The sequence below is a fragment of the Patella vulgata genome, chromosome 4 (genome assembly GCF_932274485.2).
Source record: "Patella vulgata chromosome 4, xgPatVulg1.2, whole genome shotgun sequence".
Taxonomy (NCBI): domain Eukaryota; kingdom Metazoa; phylum Mollusca; class Gastropoda; family Patellidae; genus Patella; species Patella vulgata.
Window position 1 is genome coordinate 19,353,276 of NC_065882.2, and position 24,427 is coordinate 19,377,702.

General features: G+C 36.7%; 1 protein-coding gene across 3 annotated transcripts in view; it reads left to right on the plus strand.

The window, feature by feature from the left end:
• LOC126818937 (orexin receptor type 2) overlaps positions 1-24,427 on the plus strand; it is a 115,062-nt gene that overhangs the window by 34,787 nt on the left and 55,848 nt on the right. For all 3 annotated transcript variants that reach the window (XM_050546637.1, XM_050546638.1, XM_050546639.1), the window contains exon 2: positions 20,631-21,000. In XM_050546637.1, the coding sequence (XP_050402594.1) occupies positions 20,631-21,000 (370 nt within the window). The remainder of the gene's footprint in view (positions 1-20,630; positions 21,001-24,427) is intronic.

Here is a 24,427-nt window from a genome sequence, read left to right on the forward strand (position 1 = left end):
GGTACTTTTTAAAATAAAGTGCGTGTGGGCTCGGGACATGCACCAAAATAAATAGTTGCTATTCTCACGGTATAAGGAATAAATATGCCAAGTTCCAAGATGAAACATTCAGAATCAGAAATCCAGCCTGTACACAACTGCAGAAATTGAGCGTGGCTCTGTCCCAGGGGGTTGGACATGGACCAATATAAATAGGTACAACCTTATGATGGATAATACGGATGCAACCTGTAGATTATTTGCAGACAAAATATTAACAAAAGGTGGGTGTGGCACCGCCCAAGGGGGAAGGACCATTTTCCAAAATCAATAGCTGCCGTCCTTAGGGTATAATGAATAAGTATACTAAGTTCCAAGATAATCCATAACACAAAAACATAGGCTTGGCTCTGCCCCTTGGGCCTGGGCATGCATCAAAATCAATAGTTGCCGCCTTTAGGTTATAAGCAATACGGCCAAAATACGATAAACACAAAAATTGGGCGTGGCTCTGTCCCTAGGAGCCGGGACTTACACCAAAATCAATAGTTGCCGTCCTTAGGCTAAAAGTACATTCACCAAAAACAATAGGATCATCCTTAGGGTATAAGGAATAGTTATGCAAAGTTTCAAAAGGGCATTCACCAAAAACAATATGATCATCCTTAGGGTATAAGGAATAGGTATGCAAAGTTTCAAAAGAATTGCGGTCTGAAGGCGATCAGGCATGCACTAAAAATAATAGAGGTAATCATTAGGGTATAAGAAATAAGTATGAACAGTTTTTCAAGACGATCCACAAAGAATTGCGGCCTGTAGGCGACACACGGACACGCAAAGAGAAAATGGGCGTGGCTCTGCCCCTGGGGGTTGGGCATGCACCAAAAACAATAGGGGTGATCCTTGGGGTATAAGGAATAACTATCCAAAGTTTCAATATGATATGGCAATCAAACAAATATAAAAAATGGGTATGGCTCTGTCCCTGGGGGTCGGGCATGCACCAAAATAGGGATCATCCTTATGGTATAAGGAATAAGTATGTAAAGTTTTAAGACAATCCATAAAGAATTGTGCCCTGTAGGCGACCCACAGACACACATAAACAGGGGTGACTTGATCAAAAATGCTCTGGAAGCTGGGTTCGAATCCAATGCAATAATCGTCACTGGAGATATACTCGAACGCTAAAGAAAATCATTGCGGGTACTTTAACAATCATAATTGGTATAAACAATAAATGTGATCAATTGTTGTTGACAATTCGAGAATGAATTATTTTTTAACTGCCGCAGATCACATGTCAGTGATTTATACTGGTATCGTTAATACAATAATTTCCCTCTGTACTTCCAAACTAGGGAAATTTTAATTAATACAAATTGTCTATGTTGAAAATAGCGTGACAGATATGCTACTACTAGAATGATTAACTTGTTTTCATAATCATTCTGCGTGACGAGGGCATAACAGTTGATCTATTAATTCCATATATACTATTCAAAAAAAGTAGGGGATATTTGATTTTTAAGTGTTATTAAAGTCACCTAATGAAACTGACGAAGAAACAAATGACAAAATGAAATGAAGTTCACATTCATCGATTTATTCCAAATGATCGTTAGACTAAGTAAGGCACAGACTGACCATTATAAGGGTAAAATGATACCCGGGGTCAAACAGCAAAGTTACCACAGCATCACAACCAAGTCAGTAACGGGTAAATCCTCCTCTGTTTGCCAAACAAGCATTGATCCGACGTGGCATACTCCTAATGAGACGTCTAAGGTCATTTTGGTCCAGATTGTCCCATTCCTGTTGCAACGCAGCAGCAAGTTCTTGGACATTGGCAGGACGTTGTTGACGTTGACGTAACCTCTGTCCAAGCATGTCCCAGACATGCTCGATGGGGGAGAGGTCGGGACTCAGTGCTGGCCAAGGTAATGTGGTGATGTTCTGTTGTTGGAGGTAACCTGTAACGATCCTGGCCCTGTGACATCTTGCGTTGTCATCCTGGAAGATGAAACGGCGGCCATGACGTCGTGCGAACGGCACAACATGGACTGCCAAGATGTTGTCCCGGTAGTACTGGCCTGTAACACGCCCTGCAACAACATGTAAAGCCGTTCTTCCAGCAACAGTGATGCCTCCCCACACCATAACAGAACCACCCCCAAATCGATCATGTCTGATGACGTTAACGTCTTGGAAGCGCTCGTTTCGACGACGCCACACCCTCCTACGTCTGTCCAAAAAATCAACAGTGAACCTTGACTCATCTGAAAACATCACATTGCTCCAGCGTCGATTATCCCAGTGTTGACGATCCCTACACCAACGACGTCTTGCCTGAATGTGATGATCTCTCAAACAAGGGATCACGCGAGGACGTCGGGCGCGAAGGTGACCCCTATGCAGTCGATTCCGAATCGTCTGGCCACTCACTCTCACACCAGTGTCTGTTTGAAGACGAGCGCTGATCTGATTTGCTGTGATGACACGATTTCTCAAGGCCAAGGTACGGATAAATCGATCCTGGGCTTGAGTTGTCGCCCTTGGTCGACCTGAGCGTGGTCTGTCCTGTACAGATTGTGTATCACGGTATCTGGACCATAGCCTGCTTATGACAGACTGAGAAACATTCATCGTCCGCGCCACAACCGCCTGTGTTGTGCCGATCTGTAGCATGCCAAGGGCACGTAACCTTTCATTTTGGGTAAGCCGACGCATATCAAAATTTGTTTTCTGGTCACTAAAACAATTAAACTGATGTTTCCACCCTGGAATTCAATGCCACAATGACTGTAACATTCAAAGTCAGAGTCGTGCAAATCTTGGGTTGGACCCCCATGATGATCCCAAGCATCACCTGCATTCCATGCGGTAGCTATTGGTGCGTTTGGGCGTCATATGTAACTGGAAATGTTTCTTCTGTTAGGTTCTATAGTGACTTTTTTCGTAGTCATTTGCATATTTTAGTATTATGCCCCCAAAATCAAATATCCCCTACTTTTTTTGAATAGTATATTTTATATGTAATTTTATTTGATCAATTTTCGGATATTTATCTCGCAAAATTTCCCGAAGATTAACCAAAATGCTGTAAGTATCGTTGTTGTTACATTGTTTTAGTCGTTTAGCTACATAATTGTACTACTGTATCATGTGTGCAGGGTGCTTGCCAATAAGCGAGCATGTGGAAGCAAGGGCTGCTTTCTAACACCAAAAGATGGCTTTGCTATGCTAATCACCTGGTTCTTCAAGTTGAGTTGGGTGTTAGATAACCTTGTGTCGGTAGAACGAGAAAAAACGGGGGATAGTTTAAATCGCCACATTTGTCAAAGAGTTTCACTGTAAGTTTTTGTTTTGGGTAACTCGAAGCAAAGGGTATGAGTGAAATAAGAATATGCCATATTAGTACCGAAATTCTCTCCGTGTATCTTAAGAGGACAAATGTACTCTCTTGATGGCTAGTTTGAAAAACGAAATGATTTGATGTAAAATCCATGGATATATAATTATAAAATATATAATCATTGATCAGAGCACTTTCTAAAATCTTTCTCTTCGTTTTACACTGTCGGCACGCCTGAATAAAATCAGCGAATCCATATTTGAATGCTTGAATATACTGCTCACTTGTAATGCCTATTTCTAATATTACGAAGACACGTGACAAAACGCTACAGACTGGTCGTTTTGGTGCATTCGGAATCAGGGATAAATAAAGAATCTCCTACGAGTCTTTTTTTTTGTTCCCCGCCTTTCTTACACACTCAAATAAATATATTTGCCAATATATTTGGCATAGATTTTATTTTACGGAACCTGATTACATTACGGCGTAGTGATACGTCATCTTTTAACAGCAAGTCCCGCGGTGCAAAGTCCTATATATTGATCTGGTATTCCTTGTCCAGAAAGGTCTACTGAAACTTTGTCACTAGAGTGAAAAGCATCAATGGTAGTCGTGTTGAAATATAAACTAAATAAAAGTAGGGGTTTTTTTGATAAAAGAAAAGTAGTTCCTTTTTAAATTGACCAATCAAATTTATGTAAAGCGATATCTCCTTAAGTAAAATATGAAATTTATCAGACAAGCGATATCTACTGTAGAATGTGCTATTGGGTGATAAAACATGTTATCGGACGTTTCGGATAACCTTGAACAGTTAGTTATCAGCACCAATGTTCAACCACCGTATACCACAATTATCTAGAGGAAATTGAAGAGTGAGGACTCTTGAGAGACAACATGACAGTTAGATAGAAAGTTAACTCGTATGACGGAAACAATTCATCGATCAAACTACTAAATGGAGGATTTTTATTGTCAATTTACGTGCTAAAAAAATACGATTTATCAGTCACAATAATAGGTACCTGACTGTCATTTATATGTTGAATATTCTGATCAACCCTATTCATGTATGAGCATTAACTCAATATCCATGCTACACAAAAACGCCGTCTAAGAAGTAAATTAATATGTACATTCATTGGAAAACCAAATTTAGCCATACTTTGATGGGGATTATCCAATTAAACTATAGAACAATTCGTATTGAAAATAGTAAATACAAAATAAATGATTTTAAGGTATTTAAGTCACGATTCTATCTAAATTCGGTGATATCGGTTTTTGTGGGATTAGGAAGGAATTCTCCATAAGTTTGCGTGCACATCAAATCAACTGAGAAAGACTCTTTTGGGCTATTTTGATCGTGTGATGTCAAAAATAGTTTATGGGGCTCTAACATAACGTAATTCGTACTTTAACGTTATGTATTGTCAAAGAAACATCATTTTTTTCTGTTCTGATTATCAGCGTCGGGTATGCTCTTAGTTTATCCAAAACAACAACTATACCTCAATAATGATCAATTTCAAATATCTGGCAAGCAATGGTCGTCAATCTTTTCAACAAACACAGAGCGACAGATCTGTGAATAATAAATATGTATTTACGCTGATATTTATAAGACGTAGCCGTCAGCAGTTCGTTACCTTTATTAAAAGATCTTGTGATCATTGACAATGGGTTGTCAACCACGATTCAGCGACTGTAGATAACTAGCTGTGTTGCACGATTCAGGATGTGTAGATAATGCTAGGTTTCCACTATCACGAGTCGTGCTGCGATTGAAATCGCGGTTTTAATCGTGGTGATCCTATCAGGTCTTATATATTGGCGTCAGTCGTAGTAATCGTGTTGATGGTATCCCAACGTATCGGCACGTACCAGATCGTTGACTCAATAGGGAAAATCCTACCGGAACTCATCACACGGCTGTTGGAACTTAGCATAACTAGCTGTGTTACACGGGTAGATGAGTATCTCCATATTTGTAACAACCATAACGACACAATAATTATTTATTGTCAAATTTATCGTTAAATAATGCATCAAATACACAATACATAGCACCATTATATTTCTCTGTGCATAATAAGACTGTTTTGTTTGCTTCTTTCCGCGAGTTCCTGGTTTGAGATTCCAACAAACATCTGCTATGCAGGAGGGTTCTTGTATTGTATAAGAGCTGAATACCTCTGCCCCATACAGAATAAGCAGATTACTTCAGAGAGTACCTGGCTAAGTGGGTAAGACGCTAGCTCGCAAGCCTGGAGGTCGGGTGTTCGATCCCTGCATTGGCCGAGAAAGTTCATCCAGATTTTCCGGCGTGGTACCCCCTTGTCAGTGATGCGGGACGGAGGTCCTGACAAGGACAGCTGTCTAATCCTTCGGATGAGACGAAAAACCGTGGTCCCGTGTATACATTGGAATGCACGTAAAAGATCCCTTGGCAGTTGGAATTCGATATAAGAGTAGGCGATGGTGCCGCTACCCGGGCAATATTTTCCTCATTGCACACTGTATGGCGTATGCCCGTCTTCATTAGCCCAGTATAGGAGCAGAACAGTAGGACGTTAAAAACCCCATTTCATTTCACCTGGCTATAACCCGAAATTGTAAGGGTGTTTTAGGAAAACAAGAGAAACTATTTTTCACATATTTTGCTAGACAGTGTGATTTGCAAATTAACCATGTGTTGCCAGAAATTAAGAGTGATTAGTGTTACATGATGTGGTTGTTTATGTTATTGGCTTCATCGTGGATCTGGACGCCTATTCACGATATTAATTATTGGGATCATCACCAGAAACATAAGTTTACAGAATACATTATCATACATATACATGCAGGTGCGTTAATGATTATATATACATATCGAACTGTTATGCACACGTAAATACAGAGGGAATTATATATCATCTTTATCAGATATTATTAATCAACATGTATTCATATATGGAATGAAATATCAACAAATAATGTCTACATTTGTCCACAGTCAGATTATAATAAGAGTTTATCATGTCTTGAGTAAACACATCGCTACCAGTAGAGACATCTGTTCAATCAAAGGGTCAATATATCTAATGTTACTAACTTGCATATAGGATGCGCTTTAGAATAGTTATGTCTTGGTAAAGGAATAGATTATAATTAATTATATGTATCTCACTTTGTATATTAGGGAAATTATGGTCAGTGGCGAAAACGAGTGTTAGAAAAGGGTGAACAAATTGTTCGATCACTCTTTTTTTGTATTCCTCTCTATTATTTTTTTTTCTTTTGTCTACATCCCGTGTTGCCGCGGTTGTTGTCAATATTTATCATAAGATTCACTTCTTGATCTTCAAGGTTTAATAGGCCAGTAACTTTGAACGGGTTTTCAAGATCCTCTCAATCACTTACTCGATACATCTACGCACAAAAATAGTATTTTTCTGTCTTTCCGCCCTTCAAACAGGTTTCATCTTAGCGCGAACAATCACTTGACGCCAGTATTCGCATTGCCTTAAACATGGCGATAACTATAAAATTGGATGAAGGTACAAACTGAAGACAGCTTGAAGTATATCGCAAGAGATGACGTTAGTTAAATAAGCTTACTTGTGTTCTCGAGTGTAATAATATAACGTTGCCTTTATAGAGACGCCAATGCTTCGTGTAATTCGCATATTTTACAACCTCGTTCATGAAATTTTCTTGGGACACATCTGACGCGATACCATTTTTCACTAATTCAGAATATTAAGCTCATGTTCGTGCTAAAATTTTATCTCAATTCTATTGTGAGCAAATCTGCTTCAAGTGGATAACAAAATGTATCAATATACAAGTGTCGTTTCTAGGTTGAAATCGCACTTAAGAAGAGACGCTAGTATATTTACTGTCGGTGGATAATTTGTTAACCAAATATATACCGCGCGTGATATTGCCTAGAAATGTGCGCTCTTCACTTTCTTGCTTTAATATTTAAAAACGCTTCATGGGTATTTGGATTATAAAAGAAAATTATTCAAATTCAAACCCGAGCGATCTGCCTGTCTGCATGCATATGCAATCTTGATCGGATTTGGATTTTCAAAACTTGATGGATTTGTTTCACATTAACAATCTTACACACATTGGGCGCAGTAAAAGAGATACACCACTCCCCAGGGCCATCTTTCTGATCGCCAAAATGTACCTCCTTTAAAAATACATAATGACTAGACAACATGGAGAAAAGTAGAAAGTGATTAATTTAGTTTATCTAACATGGAGAAAAGTAGAAAGTGATTAATTTAGTTTATCTCCGTTAAATAGTTCTAATGGCTACGCATCGTAGAGAAAATATATAGTTCGGTTTGTCTCGTTCGATATCTAAAACCATTACGCTTTTGTGCCAAATTCAGATCTGTTCCACAATTATTAACCAGGTCTTTGTGACCACATCCTTGCCTGCTGCAGCCATCTGGTGAATATGAATTCATTAAACAAATAGGAATCACCTGAAGGCAAATGCACTGTTGATGTTACGCTGTACACCATGCTTCTGTGCAATAATCTTACCAGAAATAACCCGCTCATCGGAACTGGGTTAGTCGATAAGGATGAAATCAAATGGCGCTTAAGGTCCTACTTTTCTGCCAATATGCACGAACATTGTATTTAGAACTTTGACATGTCTCTTGTCCGACAGCAATTTCTCAAACAAATCGCAATCCGGTTCAATGCATAACTACCGCTTGTATAAAAAAAACAAAAGGACCTTACATGATCTGACATATTTTGGGCTCCTGGTCAATCTTTTCTGTTAATCCCGATATCACTATGTATTTATGCAATGTAATCCTTGAGTTGCATTTAGCGATTGAACACATAAAAATACACAACACAAATTATATGGAAAACAATCACTGGTTTATACACATATTCTCGAAACGTCGTGCTATATGTGTACAAACTAGAGATTGCTTTCCATATCAATTGTGTTGGGGTTTTTATTTATGCAATATTTAATAAACTATTGAAATGAAATGGTTTTTAATGGCACCCGTCGGCAATCACAGCGCTACATTGCACAAAACGTGGTGAATAAAATAATATTACAGTGGACTTTGATAAAGTCATACAATCCTGTGATTTCTAAAAACCACTGGATGATTAACCGATATCATTTTAAGTGTCCTTTCTTGTTGAAATAAGAAGGTACAGTCGTCATTATAAATAAAACATTTATGAACTTCATTAATTCAAGTCTCATTATTTTTTCGTTTTGAATTACTAAGTACAAAGACAGGGACAATAACATTTATCAAATTAAACAACGTTAAGAGAAAATTGATAATCTAAAAGAAGACAGATCTATTTCCATCAAAAACTTCTCGTGGGATAAACGATCATCTACTTTAATCAAAATAAATCTTATTTTAACGTATAAACGGGATAACACGCCAATTTCAAATTAAACTACATATAAGCCCGCCAACACAATGTACATCAAGTGAACAATCCAGGTATATCCTTGTTATTTAACTTGTTTGTTAAGAACTCCCAATACCGCCCAACGTAGATTTTTATATAAAACAAAAACAAAAGAAAGTCCAGTCTGTCAAGAACTTCAATGTTAACTGTATAATAACAATTCCATTAATATATTCGCTTCGCCATGAATCGGTGCATGCAGTCCGTATATAAAAGTTAGAAGGACAATGGCTCCCATATGGTGTTTTCTTATAATAGCCTCTCCAATTTCGTGCCCTTAAATAATCACAGGTAAGAGTAAATAACAAAAAACATGATATGGGCAAAAATACGTGATATTCTCTCTCGGTAGCGTCTTTTCTAAGAGTCGTTTAGTGCTAGTAAATTTCTCGAAATATGGTATTTTTTGGTTGGAAAAGGAGGTTTATGGCATTGCAGCATGCTAGAAATGTGTTGTGTTTAAAAATGGCAAATAAAATGTTAAATTTGAATCTCGTACCATCTGTTCTTAAATTATTATTTGAAATCTGAAAGTGGCATTTTCTAACCGATTGCATATAAAAAGGAAATGAAATGCTGGGCTAATGAAGACGGGCATACGCCATGAAGTGCGCTATGAGGGAAATTTTACCCGGACATATAGGAATTTTTAATGTATACACAGTACCTCGGGTTTGCATCCTATCCGAACGACTATAGGCTACTTTGTCACACCGGGATCGAACACGCTGCCTCCAGGTTAGTGAGTCACTATCTTACCCACCGAGCCACCGCGGCTTCCCTAACCGATTGGTATCGTGCATTAGACTATCCAGAAAAAGGGATCCAACGCACAGAACAGGAAAGGGCCGGATTATCCTTAAAAAAGAGATGTACACAGCATGCCCTCCTATACTAGTAGGGATGTGACTAGCAAAGAGAAGAGTAGGTATACAAACAATCAATATATTAATGACCAAGTAGTTTTTGGTGTTCAGGAAGATTGAACATACCTTGATTGCAAATAACCACAAAAAATGTCAACAAAAAATATCTGTGTCGACAGCTCTTCTGTTAAATATTTACATATGGGTGTTATATTGCAAGTCTGCTGGGATTGTTCGACTAATGATAAAGAGGAATCCAATTCAATTTCAGAATTCATTAAAGGAGCGGAGTCTCTAACTCAATATATTCCATAATATCTTTCCGTGAATCTATATGATACTAATGTCCAATATTTAAGACACAATTAACATTTTATAATCAGTACAAGAGTCGTGTAGCCTATGGTTTCGGGTGCCATTTTGTAATGAATAAATAAAACATATCCTAGAACACAATGTGGAAGTAATTATAAGTAAAGGCTAATTCACAAACGACAAAATAATAGTTTTAAAAACGTGTAGAATGCACTAAGCAGGCGTAAACGACTGCCGTTCAATTTGAACTGTTCACGTATTTCACCGAACATAATTGATTAGAAAGTACAATTTTTTTTTAAATTGAATATAGATCACTTTACATACATTCATGTTACATTAATATGTGCTTTTAGAACCATTTTTGTCTATTTCAAGGTTCCAAAAAATAGAGCCATACGCCCTCTAACGCTTTTCGTCGAGTGACTGCATCTGTCACCTTTCAAACATGCTGGGATTGTTCGGTCCATCCAACGAGAATGAACTCTATCGAAACCTTGTAAGGACAACTTTAAAATGGAAGTGGTATTCACTTATTAAGAGCTTTATCTCTGCCACCTTTCGAGCATGCTGGACTGTTTGCCCCAACTAAAGGGGCGGACTCTATCGAAATCTTGTAAGGACAACCTTCAAAATGGTGGTGGTCGTCGTGGTTTTTGCCATTTATTAAGAGCTATGTTTCGATAATATAGATGATATACTATATTAAATATTGACATGACAATAATGCCGTTAATTTGATATATTATCTGAAGATCGAGTATTTATAGGATAGAATGTTCGTATAAATCAGTTTTCAACGAACTATAGAACGATGCTGTGAGATACAGGAATTATTCAAGATGAAAACTGTTTTACGTTTTGTATTGTTCCTTCTGCGAATATAAATTGCCTATTTTTGTGGTTAATGAAATGTGATCAAGGAAGCTGTCTCAAAAGACGTAGATTATACGTGTGATTGACTCTCGAGAAAGCTCCATTTTCCATTCTGTCGGTTGTCTATGTCACGAATATTTTCCACGGGCATGAAATTCAGCTGACAAGTCTACTACCAATAATCACTCGTGAAAGAGCGGCGGCCGTGGTATTCGAGTGGTCAGAATACAGGAAAACACTTTACAGGCCAGATAGGGACAGCCGTGGCTCAGTGATTAAGCCATTGGCTAGCTCAGCAGGTCTCAGGTTCACTTCCGGTGTTCGTCGAGGAAGTTCCTCTTCATTGCCCGCTGGTGGTTTCGCCTTGTCAGTGGTGCAGGACAAAGGGTCTGACAAGCAATGTGTCCCTTTGTTTGGTGGGACGAAAAACCTTGGTCCCTTGTAGACAGAATTCAAATTAAGATTTAAGCCATTGTGCCATATGCCCGATAACGGATAATTTATTTATTCCGTTATTGTTCATTGGGGCGGTCCATATTAATATTCATAATATTTCGAAGTCTTAATATCTTGTTTCACGCTTACTTTTAAATTTATGAACTTTTGTGCGCGTCACAGACACATGTCGTTGAAACTAGACGCGTTTGAACGAGTTATCTGGCTGTTCACATTTTGACCGTTAGAGATTCAGGATAAGGTTCTGAATGGATATTCTCAAAACTTTGTAGAACTCCGTGGAAGTCTACATAATATAGCTTTTTGACATGGCGTCACAATTTGATGATGGCTGCGATGACTTCATGCTGGGATCCTGCTTGTTTTAGTTAAATTTTGGCTTATTTTGTTGACAATTGGACACAAAATCGATTTTATATCAAAATTGTCTTAATCTAGACATAACATATTCAAGGAAGACATATTTTCTTCTTACTAAACATCGGCTTATTTAAGTCCAATGAAATCGACATCGGCTGTTTGTGGAATTAGAAAGTAGTCAGTTGGTGGTAGATTATTGGGACGGTCACTGATTTAAGCTTGCACGTGGCAAGGACTTGAATCGCCTACCCAACCTCCTGGGGTTTCTCTGGATACCCAGGTTTCCTCCCACCGCTAAAGAATTATTGAAATAAAGTTGTACCAGTGTACCAATATGGACCCCATTTCTGCCTCTCTTTCATTCTCTTGTTTTAGGATAGTTCGCCGTATTTAATGTAACGAAAACCCAGTTCAAAAGCAGGCTACAATTTTGTTTCGTGTGTATTTTGACTTATACTGTATTACAACATGAAACATATATTATGTCATCAGATTGAAGTAGTGAGTAACGTACCAGGAAAAGATATATTTGGGGTATACATTAGTATCATAATTACATTGTGTATAACGGTGTTTATAGCGTAGTAAAAGGAAGGGATTTTTCTTACAACATTATTATATCAAGACTTAGTAATAGATTTACTTCGTCTATTCTATAATATACTTTATCCTATCTCACTCGATATCCTACATTGTTGGCAGTCAATGTAAAATGCACTTCGAGAACACGACATCCTATGACTTAAGTACATGTATCTCCCAAGTCTATTACGTTCATGTTCGTATTCTCTTGTGGATCATGATTAAAACGTGGTGTTTAGGGCGACTGTCCATGTTATAAGGTTTGGATACTGAAAGATATGGGTGTAGCACAATGGACTATAACAATTTCACAATCGATCAAATAAAAAATATTTTATAAACATGATGATAAATTATGTGGAGATTTATAGATTTTTTTCCAAAGGTAATTCACATACTTCAGTGTGAAAAGGTGGTTATAAGAGCAAGCAATGACCTAAAACCGACTCCAGCATTTATTTACCCAGAACGTCATAATTTTTTTTGTAAAACCTGCTTTTATAAAAGCTTGTGTCCTGTTCTCGGAAACAATGAAATTAAATCCGAACATTTTCTATAAAACCTCGAAGCTGATGCCAAAAGCAATTTGCGACAAGGAAGGTACTATGCGGATGCTAGAAAATAGACATGATTGAAATAGACGAAGATTGGTGGTTCTTGTGTCTGTGGCATATTTGTGTCAGCTACTCAATCTGTCGTCAATCCACTTCTAAGAACACTTGAAAAACAAAAGTGTTCCTGTCGTCTATTGTAGAGTATTATTTAACAAGCAAACGCATTGGTTATACTCGATGACGGTATATATAACTGTATCGTACAAGTTGACGTAATGGGTACTGCAGCTGCAGCAATAGATGTGTGTGCGTGTGCGTGCGGGGGAATTTGGCGGGGGGGGGGGGTAGTAATAAATATTGTCAACATCAAATTCAGTAACAATGCCAACACACATAGCATTCCACATGATCTCCCAAAAAGGCTACAATTGTGATCCTTGTGAGCACATGCTTAATTAGTATATATTTAAAAATATATAGCCATGTCTGTGAATTAATGGGTTTTATGGTGACAGTGAACCGTGTTTGTATATATATATATATATATATATATATATGCTTTCTTATGGAAGACCAAACAGCTCTTTATTCAGTGTTCTTAATTCATAGCCCTTAAATCTTATTTCTTCACTTGTTGTCGTATTTCGACATTTGTGCACTAAAATTAACATTTGTATCTTAAAATCATTATTTATACATTTGTCATATCAGATTTGTAAAATGTATTTTTGTTTAATTTAATTTTATTTTAAACATAAATCTGCCAATTGCAGGTCTTTCTTTAGGCCTGAAATGTTATCTAAATTATTAATTAGACATTAATTAACTTATCTAGACCATATTCAATTCTCGATGGCATCGATATTTACTGGATTGTGATCACATTTGCTGCTCGACTTCCATTCAAAATTTAATCATGAAATTGATGATCGAGACTATGTTGGGGTTTCTTTTATCGTACAGACTTTAGTAATGATGATCGGGGCTAGGCCGAAATTTCAATAGCTTAATTCTCGGTTCATAGTGAATCAATTTGACTGAAATTTTCAGCAAATTGCCATTACATTATCTAGTTTTTAACTATTATAGTGAGAACTGCCAGCTCTTTATCTTATCCCCCATTTTGTATCTTTAATATAAAAAAAGAATTTATTTTAGTAAATCAAAAAAATAATCTACATTACATTTTATCATAGACATACAACGGAAAGCAAATCTTGAACAAATTTCGAAATACAAATCTCTAAATACAAATTGTTAATCTGATAAAATAAAATAAATTGAAAGTAGTCTATTTTTAGTAATTAGGTTGTTATTTGATAGCGACATATTTCTTTGGACAAACTAAAGAGGGCCTTCTAAATCATGTAATCATGAATGTGCCAGTAAAATAGCTAATACTCGTATATTCAAAGAGCGATAGACAAATACTTTCCGATGAAGCATTTTACGATAAATGGAATTTCGTATTAAGACGCGTATTTTGACTTTTAAATACCCCTTCTCCTCACTAAATAGAGTTCAGACGTTCCAAATTATATCTGCTTTAACAAGGTACGTAAATATGAATATGTAAGAAAATATTTTACAATTTTGAAAATGTATTCGCACCTTTTTAATGATATGCATCCCGATATCTTGTATTTTACATTATGGCCCGTATTTGACGTTAAATATCCCCCCCCCCTCCTCATTTAATACATATTACATGTATTGTCATTCCAGATATCACACATATTACCACTGAAAAGATGTTTCATTTACTTTTTCAGAAATGTAAATTTTGAAAATGTATTCGCACCTTTTTAATGATATGCATCCCGATATCTTGTATTTTACATTATGGCCCGTATTTGACGTTAAATATCCCCCCCCCCTCCTCATTTAATACATATTACATGTATTGTCATTCCAGATATCACACAGATTACCACTGAAAAGATGTTTCATTTACTTTTTCAGAAATGTAAATTATATTCTGGCAAATTTAAATTTACATAGCTTGAAAAAGGTAGTAGTTGGATGACGCTAAATACTATTAAGTTAGTGGGGGGGGGGGATTTAAAAGTTAAAATACGGGTTATCGTGTAATGCATAAACAGAAAGTATTTATTTATCCCTCCCTCTTTCAATATATTACTTATTCCCTTGCACATTCTTGATTACATGATTTAGAAGAGATTAATCACTCTTTGGAGAAATGTTATTGAAGAAATGTTTTGCAAGATTTGTAATTGGAGATTTGTATTTAAAAATTTTTTATTCTAGATTTGTTTTGCGTTGCATTACTCTGGTGAAATGTAAATGTAGGCTTATTTTTGATTTTCTAAAATAAATTTTATCTTTATATTGAAATACAATTGCAATACATTTTAGAAATCTGATATGACAAATGTCTAATTTGTAAAACAAATGTTGATTTTAAGATACAAATGTTAATTTTAGTTTTCAAATGTTGATATTCGACAACAAATGAAGAAATAAGAGTTAAGGACTAAGAACACCGATTAAAGAGCTGTTTGATCTTCCATACTTTTTCGTATAGACGAGACGAGTTATAAGTTAATTGGAGGCAGGAAAGCCCTAGAAGCAAGAAGCGTAATTTAACTAGTGCAGGTTAGGTAAAATTAATGGTTATGATGCATTAGGATACCAAATAGTTAGATGTATATATTGCCAATACTTTTTAGTCATATATTTCTTTTTCTTTTTTTTTAAAGCGATATGGTCTTTGGAAGTCTTTATCTGTTTGTAAAAAATAATGTGTTACATGGAGTGTTCCTTGCCTTCTCGGAGAACCAATTTTTAAAATCGTTTTATTTAAATTCTCACTCACACTAAAGACTTATTTATGGAATAACAATTACTAGTTTTATTAACATGCAACGTTTCGACGTTGATACTCTGGTCTTTATCAAGCAAAATAACATAACGTCCGGTTCGACCGAAGTGATATCGCTAACTAACATGTAGATAAAATCCCAAGTATATCCAGGTATATATATGAAGTAAAAAAAAGCCACAGATATATCCATAATATAATAACAAGTATTTGATCAAAGCGACATGTCACGACATTGCAATAATAAAATAAAATTATTACATTTTATATAATACTTCCTTTCAGTTTAACCTACACTGTTAGCTAATTTGATTACCTCATCTCCATATCGATGTGCGTGAGAACTTCTTTGAGTGGCATTTAGTAATTGAACAGTAACACACTAAAACCTGTTCTCTCCAGTTGATTAAAATCGAGTTAACAATAAGTTATTCGGACAAATAAAACAAAAATCCATAGTTTTCTTGAATTCGTCTACAATCCGGTGATCACTTTATAGACGGAACCAATTTTGATTTTCGCTGTGTTATATATTTGCAGATTACTTTTCTTGGTTAAAATAACTTACACGGTGTAAAGAAAGGAATTGATGGAAAATAGCATGACAAATAAAACTCTGAATCCCACAATTCCTTCATCTGTCCCTGCTTGGTAGAGAAGCAATGCTATATATATATATTTGTGTTGCCCGACTTCATTAGCCCTGACCTTCCTCTTTACTGGTAATCATTGATTGGAAAACAGAGCCAGGGTAGTGAAAGTATCCTTTTTGACAATTCATACATCCTAAAAGGTGGTCTCTTATTGTGTATTATACGTCGAAGCTCTGATAAACACAGTAAGGTTAGGGGGCGCCCAAATAACCCAGTAATGCGCGGGGTAGGATATCTGTAATACCAATATGGATGCCGTTATCTTCATCAACCATATCGGAATTTACACTGACAGGAGTAATGAATATAAATTGTGACCTTGGAATTTTGATTGGAAAAGCACGTGATTCCTCATCACTCCCCGTAAAATACCCTCGAGAGTATCAATTATAAGTGTTTACATAACAAAAGGTTCTTTTAAAAATGCTGAAAACAACGGTATGGAAGGCGGAAAAAAAAATAAAAACCATGGGTCGCTGAATAGATGTAAAGAAATATCATCTATTGTGGTTATTATATAAGGTATATGGAAGAGGTTATTCCTTACCACAGTATTCGGGGTTAGGGCCTTTTATTTTAACATTGTATAATAAATAGGGTTAAGTCAACATAATAATAGAACATTGTATGTTAAATAGGGTTAAGGCAGTCTTTTATTGGGAAATGGATAATAAACAAGCACAGGAATTACTTCAATGATCTAGTGTTATTTATGAGTAATCGAAAGTCATAAATACAGTAATAACGAGGAAATTTTTATTCTTAACCACTAAAGTGATAAAGTAGTGTAATTGTGCGTGCAATTGACCAAGGGAGTGGGAGTGTTAATATTGACCGAAGCCACCTATTCTATGAAGTCAACGTGACTATAGCGCCAGTTTACAGGGGTAGCTTTACGTCATTCGAGAAAAAAACAACACTTCTTGTTATTCACCCCATGATCAAATTAATAAGAAATGACATTGCGTACACGTTTAGTTATATTTGATCAATTAATGTTAAAGCTTGCCAAAGACGGAAGTACATGTATGTTGAAAATGAAACGACCATGTGTTAATTGGTTCATCTTTTCACTCTTCCCTTAAGTTGGAAAAAACAGTTAAATGTTATTAAAGTGTTTCAATGGCATTTAGTAATTGAACTAGAGTATACAGGTCACAATTCTTTGGAATACAATTACTGAGCGACGTTTCGACTAGGCTTGATGACTAGAGAAGCCTAGTCGAAACGTCGCTCACTAATAGCCAGTAATTATATTCCATAGAATTGTGACCTGTATAAATGTTAGTAATGGCGGTGTTCTCAGTTAAGAAATGGCTTTCGTTCAACGTTTTGGGGGTTTTTTTTGTAGGCAAATATCAGAGAAGAGTTTTGGATGAGTATTTATAATATATAACATATATATGGTTAATCAATGGGGTGAACGCATGCCTGGTTACCTAATCATTTGGCAACAAATTAAAATTTCTTTTTGTTTCGTACTCTGAAACTAGGCGATTGCTCCTATTTTAGTGTTCATCACTCGTTATATTTAGACGATGACAAGCGACCACAAAGAGATCCAAAAGCTCAAAGTTAGGCAATATTTTATTTTAAGGCTGATAATACAATCTCCGAAATAACCCTTAGGAACATATGAGCTCTTAAAGCACGCTATATATTTTAGTTATCAACCATAACGCGACATAAAACAGATGATTATTCAAAGTACCTAAGTAATTTTAGCTTACACAATTCTTTCAGAATCCCCCAAAAAGTTACGAGAGCATCGCTAAAGCTGCAATATACGCCCACATTCCTGCTTTGACTGATATGACACTTTTTAAAATGAAGAGAATGAAATATGAAATGGCTGTAATATGACAAGAGGCAAAGGAGGCTAGGCATTGCCAAATTTTCAGACAAAATATTAACAAAAACGTGGGTGTGAAACTGCCCCAAGGGGTGGGGGCGCAGGGGGTTTGGAGGAGGGGGGTTGCATCAACATCACTAGTTGCTGTCCTTAGAGTATAAGGAATAAGTATACCAAGATAATCCATTCAGAATTGTGACTTTCGGGCGCTAAAGGAAAAAATTGGGCGTGGCTCCGGCCCTGGGAGTCGGGGCATTCGCCAAAATCTGGACGCCCTTTGGCTATCAGGAATACATATGCCAAGTACCAAGCTGATCCTATCAGAATTGCGGCCTGTAAACGACAAACACAAAAATTGGGCGTGGCTCTGCCCCTGGGGTCGGGACATGCAGTTGTCGCCCTTAGGCAATAAGGAATACACATCCCAAGTTCAAAGTTCATACCTTAAGATTCGTGGCCTGTAGGCAAAACACACAGACACAAAGAAAAAATGGGTATGAATGTGGACGTATAAAAAGGCTAAGTGAAAATATAGCATGTCAAATAAAAAGAAAATTAATATTATCAGTGGTATAATCATAAAAGAAAACCAAACACGACCATTTGAATTTTACGAAATACCCATAACTGGATTTATTTTTATTTTGTTTGCGTTTTTGTCAGTATAGGGATTAACCCGAATATCTTAATATGTTTAGTTTAACTTGTATAAATAAAATCAGAGATGTATGTGTGTTCGCCACCATTGACCACCACATGTTTGGTATCAAATTAACCTGTCTTCATTAGCCCAGTTTAGGAGCAGAACAGTAGGACGTTAAACCCCATTTCATTTTTATAACCAGCATAACCCCGTAAATGATTTTGACCATCGAATTGTTATCAGATCATCTAAATACTCTCATATAACTCCTGTTCTGAAATCACTCCATTGGCTGCCAATAAATAAAAGAATCATCTTCAAAATTCTGTCCTTGACTTATCAGTGTGTAAATGGCTTAGCACCAAAATACCTATCCAACCTTATGCAAATACGTGTTCCCTCACGTAACCTCCGATCAAACAGACTTCATCAGTTGTGTTGCCCAAGGTGGAAGCTAAAATCATTCGGATAGGTCGTTCCTTGGAATTACTAAAGCGTTACTATTTAAATCATAGATCTAAACGTACACTTCCTATTATCTACTCGCGCATATCGGACCGTAACTTCCTGGGTTATGGCCCCTGATTGTACGAAAAATCGCGCTTTTAGCCTGTGGTCCCGCTTCGAAGTCACAATTTGTTATACGATTTAAATATATATCGAATATATCACCGTTACACCCTAATGATGGTTGAGTTTACATTTCGTGAAAATCGGACCGATTTTTCCCGACAAAATGGCTGCTCTTTGTACGCACATAGTGTAAAATTATGTAATACCAAGGTTGTGGACTTCTAAAAGTCACAATTTTTATCCGATTTTGATAAAACTTGACATGTTTATATCCCAAAGATTTGGATTAAAAGCCCTGATTTATGTTTAGAAGTATTTCCAGGCTTTGCAAGCGAATAGTTTCAAAACAAAATCGCAAAATGCCGTTTACACATAGCGATTTAAGTGTTAAACATTTACTTTTAAAATTAATAAAACCTTATTACAGACTCTATAACTAAAATATGGAGTGCACTTTTGAACTATAAAAATTTACATTCAACAATAACTCAGAACTATTTCTCATTAACTATTTCAGTTTCCGTCTTCGCAAATGCAAATAGCTTAACATTTGAAACGATGCGGGTGTGACTCTCAAGAGGACGTTCTTAATATAATATCCCAAAAAGATTGTTTTCATTGGTATTTAATTTAACTTAACGGTTATTTTCGACATTCGGGCATATCTGACCTGGATTATGGCCCCTGATTGTACGAAAAATCAGGTTTTTAGCTTGTGGTCCCTCTAGAGTTCATAATTCTTATCCGATTTAATAAAAAAGAAAAACGTTTAAATTAATCACCGTTACATCCTAATAATTGTTGAGTTCGAATTTCGTGAAAACCGGACCGGACCTGCCCAACTAATTGGCTGCTCTTTGTACGCAAATAGTGTAAAAGTATGTAATACCAAGGTTGTGTCCGATTTGGATGAAACTTAAAATATATGTTTAAATACAAACCATCTCAGTTCCTGTCGATATTCGTGCATATTATGACTCCTGATTGTAAAAAAAAAATCACATTTTTTTAGATCGTTCTCTATCCATCTCTTGCAAAATGTGGGCGTATCTTGCATGGCAACCGCTTGTATCTTGAGCATTTATATTTCAAAACATTGTAACTATAATCATCAGTCACAATATAAATTAATAGAACATTTATGCATTGCTTTTACAAAGGATTGAATTTTGGTGTTATACACTTGAGCATTTCACTCACTTTTTTTTTTTTTTTTTTTTTTTTTGCATTTCATTCACTTTTTTTTTATCCATTTCAGAAAGTGTCAGTATTTGTATCAGTATTAACTTTGACTGCCATTTCTTTGGAAAGGTGGATGGCAATATGTAGACCTTTGTGGTTTCGACAAACTTCTCTACGTTCCAGAAGGATTATGGTTGTCATTTGGATTGTATCTTTGGGGGTTGCTATTCCAGATTTGGTTGCCATGACGACTTTAAAGGCGTATGCACCCACTGGAAAGGTTATAATATGTGGTCCGTGGTGGAACAAATTACAGGAAAAAATTAACATATTATTTATGTTTGTTGTGTTTTATGTGATTCCATTGCTCATAATGACATTTACTTACGCAAAAGTCGCCTTGTGTTTATGGCGGAGTGCTTCATCTAAAGACGACATCGAATCAGGTAAAGATTTGTTTACATTTAACCCAACAGTACACCTACATAATCATAACCTAAACTAGGTCATACTCCCGTCACAGAATAACTGGGATTCAACGTCCTGTTTTGCGCCATCCGGGCTAAAGAAGGCAATGTGTTGTGTGGGAAATTTAGTCCGTACAGCAATATAATTTTAACTGCCAAATGTTCTTTTGCGTACATGCCAAATGTGTACAAAGGACCCCGGCTTTTCCTGCCCTAACGACGAGACGCTTTACCTTGCCAGGCCCTCCGCCATTAACAAGGGTAAGCCACTATTGCCAATTTGCAGAAACACTCTCTGCTCTTCTGATAGCAGAAAATGCGATATTCTAATTTTTATTCTAGCCCCCCCCCCACACTGCCCGTCCCTTTATCGCCACGGCCGGCTTATTCATTTATTCGGCAATATGTACATCGACTGGTTCATTTTAATAGTAGATCATGAATATAAGATAAATAGAGCAACGATCGGAATTCCCCTTTAGCATATCTCCTACTGGTAACGTTAATTAAATCATTTATGATTAAATAATAAGCAATTATATGATTCTACAAAAAGATGTGTTAACCCTTCCTACGTTACTTTGATAAACCTGAAATATGTTAGGGTTAGTTTACATCATTTTGTAACCGCGATGAGTCAGTGTGTTAGGCGCTTGCTCGCTTACCAGGAGATCTCAGGTTCGCTCCAGGTAAAGACAGAAAGTTTATCGGTGTCGTTTCCCCTTATCAGTTATGTAGGCACAGTGCCTAGTCGTTGGAATGGAGCGAAAACCCGAGGTCCCGTATACACATTAAAGAACACCTGATAGTTTCAAATATGAGCAGGCCATAGCGCAGCTGGCTGGGCAAAATGTCCCTTATAGAACACGACATGGCGTTTGTCCTTCCTTTTCCGGTTAGTGTAGAACAATAGGACGTTAACCCCTACATTCTTTCTTGATCAATTTATGGTAATGCTCATCCGTTTCATTAACGATATCATTATACTCACGGTATAGTTCCATCGCTTGATTTCATCCTGTTTAATCTTTGAGTGACGTCGAGTAACACGGAAATCCTTCTAACTCCATATCAAAGAAGAAACTGTAATATAATTTATTTTATCCAGGACTCGAAAAGGAATTTTCAAATTAAATGCAAATGGATTCAATTTAGGTGGGTTTTTTACCGGTGAACCTTCATCTGGTGTGATAATTTGTCCTAGTTGGTTTTTCTCATATATTGAATATTTTAACGCATATAGAAACTCGCTACGTTGTTTGTTCGCTGTAAGACATCCACTGATGATAGGGATGATGAATGCGTCTAATTCTTGCTAACAGAGCGAGATTGTTTGGTGCTCATGCCACACTCGTCTACAAGATTCTAAAACTAGTTTCCAGTGTATTTATTTATAGAAAATGGGCGATTTAGTAGCTGGACGGAGGACTTTATATTTAATGTTTAGCGCTTTGACATGGCACACATCATCCTTATCGTCATCTCGGTTCTTGTCAGACTACTACATTGGATGTTGAGTCACACAATATTATCGATATTATCACATCCCTTTATACAATTCACACTCGCGGCAAACTTGTGTGACTGGTATTCAAACAGTCTTCAGAGCCCTTTATCATCGTTCAAAGGAAATGTAGGAAGTTCTGTGTGCTTGAAAAACTGTCTTTAACTCGGAGGCATACACAGCAGCAACTTACAACTATCCTTTCTGTTTTGTTGTTTTCCATGGAATGGAGTAATGCAATTTTGCAGGTTATTACTCTGTTTTAATTTCCCCTTGGCAAAGTTTACAAACGGTATCGAATCGTCGTGGTTACCACATAAACCAACGAAAAATTAAGGGAAACACTCGCAAAGAGCTACATAATCCCTACTAACTGCTTTGGCGATCATTTGTCAACGGTGGCCAAATTCAAATAGATTTTGGCGCTTGCTGTTCATGATTAAAGCTGCTTTCTTTTATCGGGAGCCACGGTGGCTAGGTGGGTTAGGCGCTGGCTCGCTAGCCTGGAGGTCGGGTGTTCGATCCCTGTCAGTGATGCAGGACCGAGATCCCGTGGAAACATTGGAATGCACGTAAAAGATCCCTTGGCAGTTGGAATTCGATATAAGAGTAGGCGATAGTGCCGCTGCCCGGGCAAAATTTCCCTCATAGCACACTGTATGGCGTATGCCCGTCTTCATTAGCCCAGTATAGGAGCAGAACAGTAGGACGTTAAACCCCATTTCATTTCTTTTCGCTTTCTTTTATCCGAGAACCAGTGAAAACAGGGATTTATTCTTTTATTGGAGTTAAAGTCACACCTATTTAATTAAAAATGTTCGATGTGCAAAACACATTTTCGTGTCTAAAATGTATATCAAATGTCGATAAATTTTTTTAATAAACTGGCGATTATGGTGATTAGCCTGGTATCAATGAAACTATAAATATAAAAGTAACCTCAATTTTTCGACTCATCGTATCAGATGGGTTTAATATTTAACCTGTACAAGGATTCGAGTGATACTGTCGAACAGCCAAGCGGCTGTCTAGGTTGGAGAAATGGTTTTAGCTAGTATTGTAATCTGTGCTATGCTTGTATACATGTATTCGGCTATGCTATATAAAATGTAAAAACGAACTGTTGCATTGTTATAACTGAGGAAGACAAACGTCTTAAGCAAACAGTAAAAAGTAAATACACAACGTGAAGCAGAAGCAAAGACAGCTGGAGACAAATTCTAGACGATCACAAGGCTACAGAAATATGTAGTAAGAAAAGATGCATGGGTCGTACGTAGGATGTGGCGACCGGTTTTAGTTCGTGTCTGCTCTCCACGTCAGACAGAAAGGCCCATGGTGCTACACTGGTAGCTTGTGGCTTTTTATTTGGCTAGGTCTATTGACGATTGGGTTGTACATACAGTTGTTTATTAAAACCGGATGTCCTTTCCGAATACCGACAAGCATTTGGAAATGGACAGGTTTAGATGAACACTTTTCTTAATAATGTTTAGCACTCAATCTAGTCTAGTGATTGTTCGATATGTTATTTTAAAATTAAAGCATTTTTGTTTTAATTTCGAGAAAGGTTAAGGTTTCTTTCATTTAGGTACAGTGGACAAATTATTTTCTTAATAGAGAGAATAAGATTCAAAGCGATAGAGGATGCAGTTTACTTCGCACCAGTCCACTTACGAATAGGTCTTAGAAAATTTAGATTCCTCGCACTAACGGTGATGTTTATGTCACTTCAAGTCATCATTAATAATGAAAAACAATACTATATGACATTATAATTTGTAGCATGTTGCGGACAAGCTTGTTGGCGTCGTCTATGGGATGAGGGGGGGGGGGCAAATATTTAATCAATGCTGTGATATTCTGTACAAAACATTGAGAATTAAAGAAGAATCTTAGGGC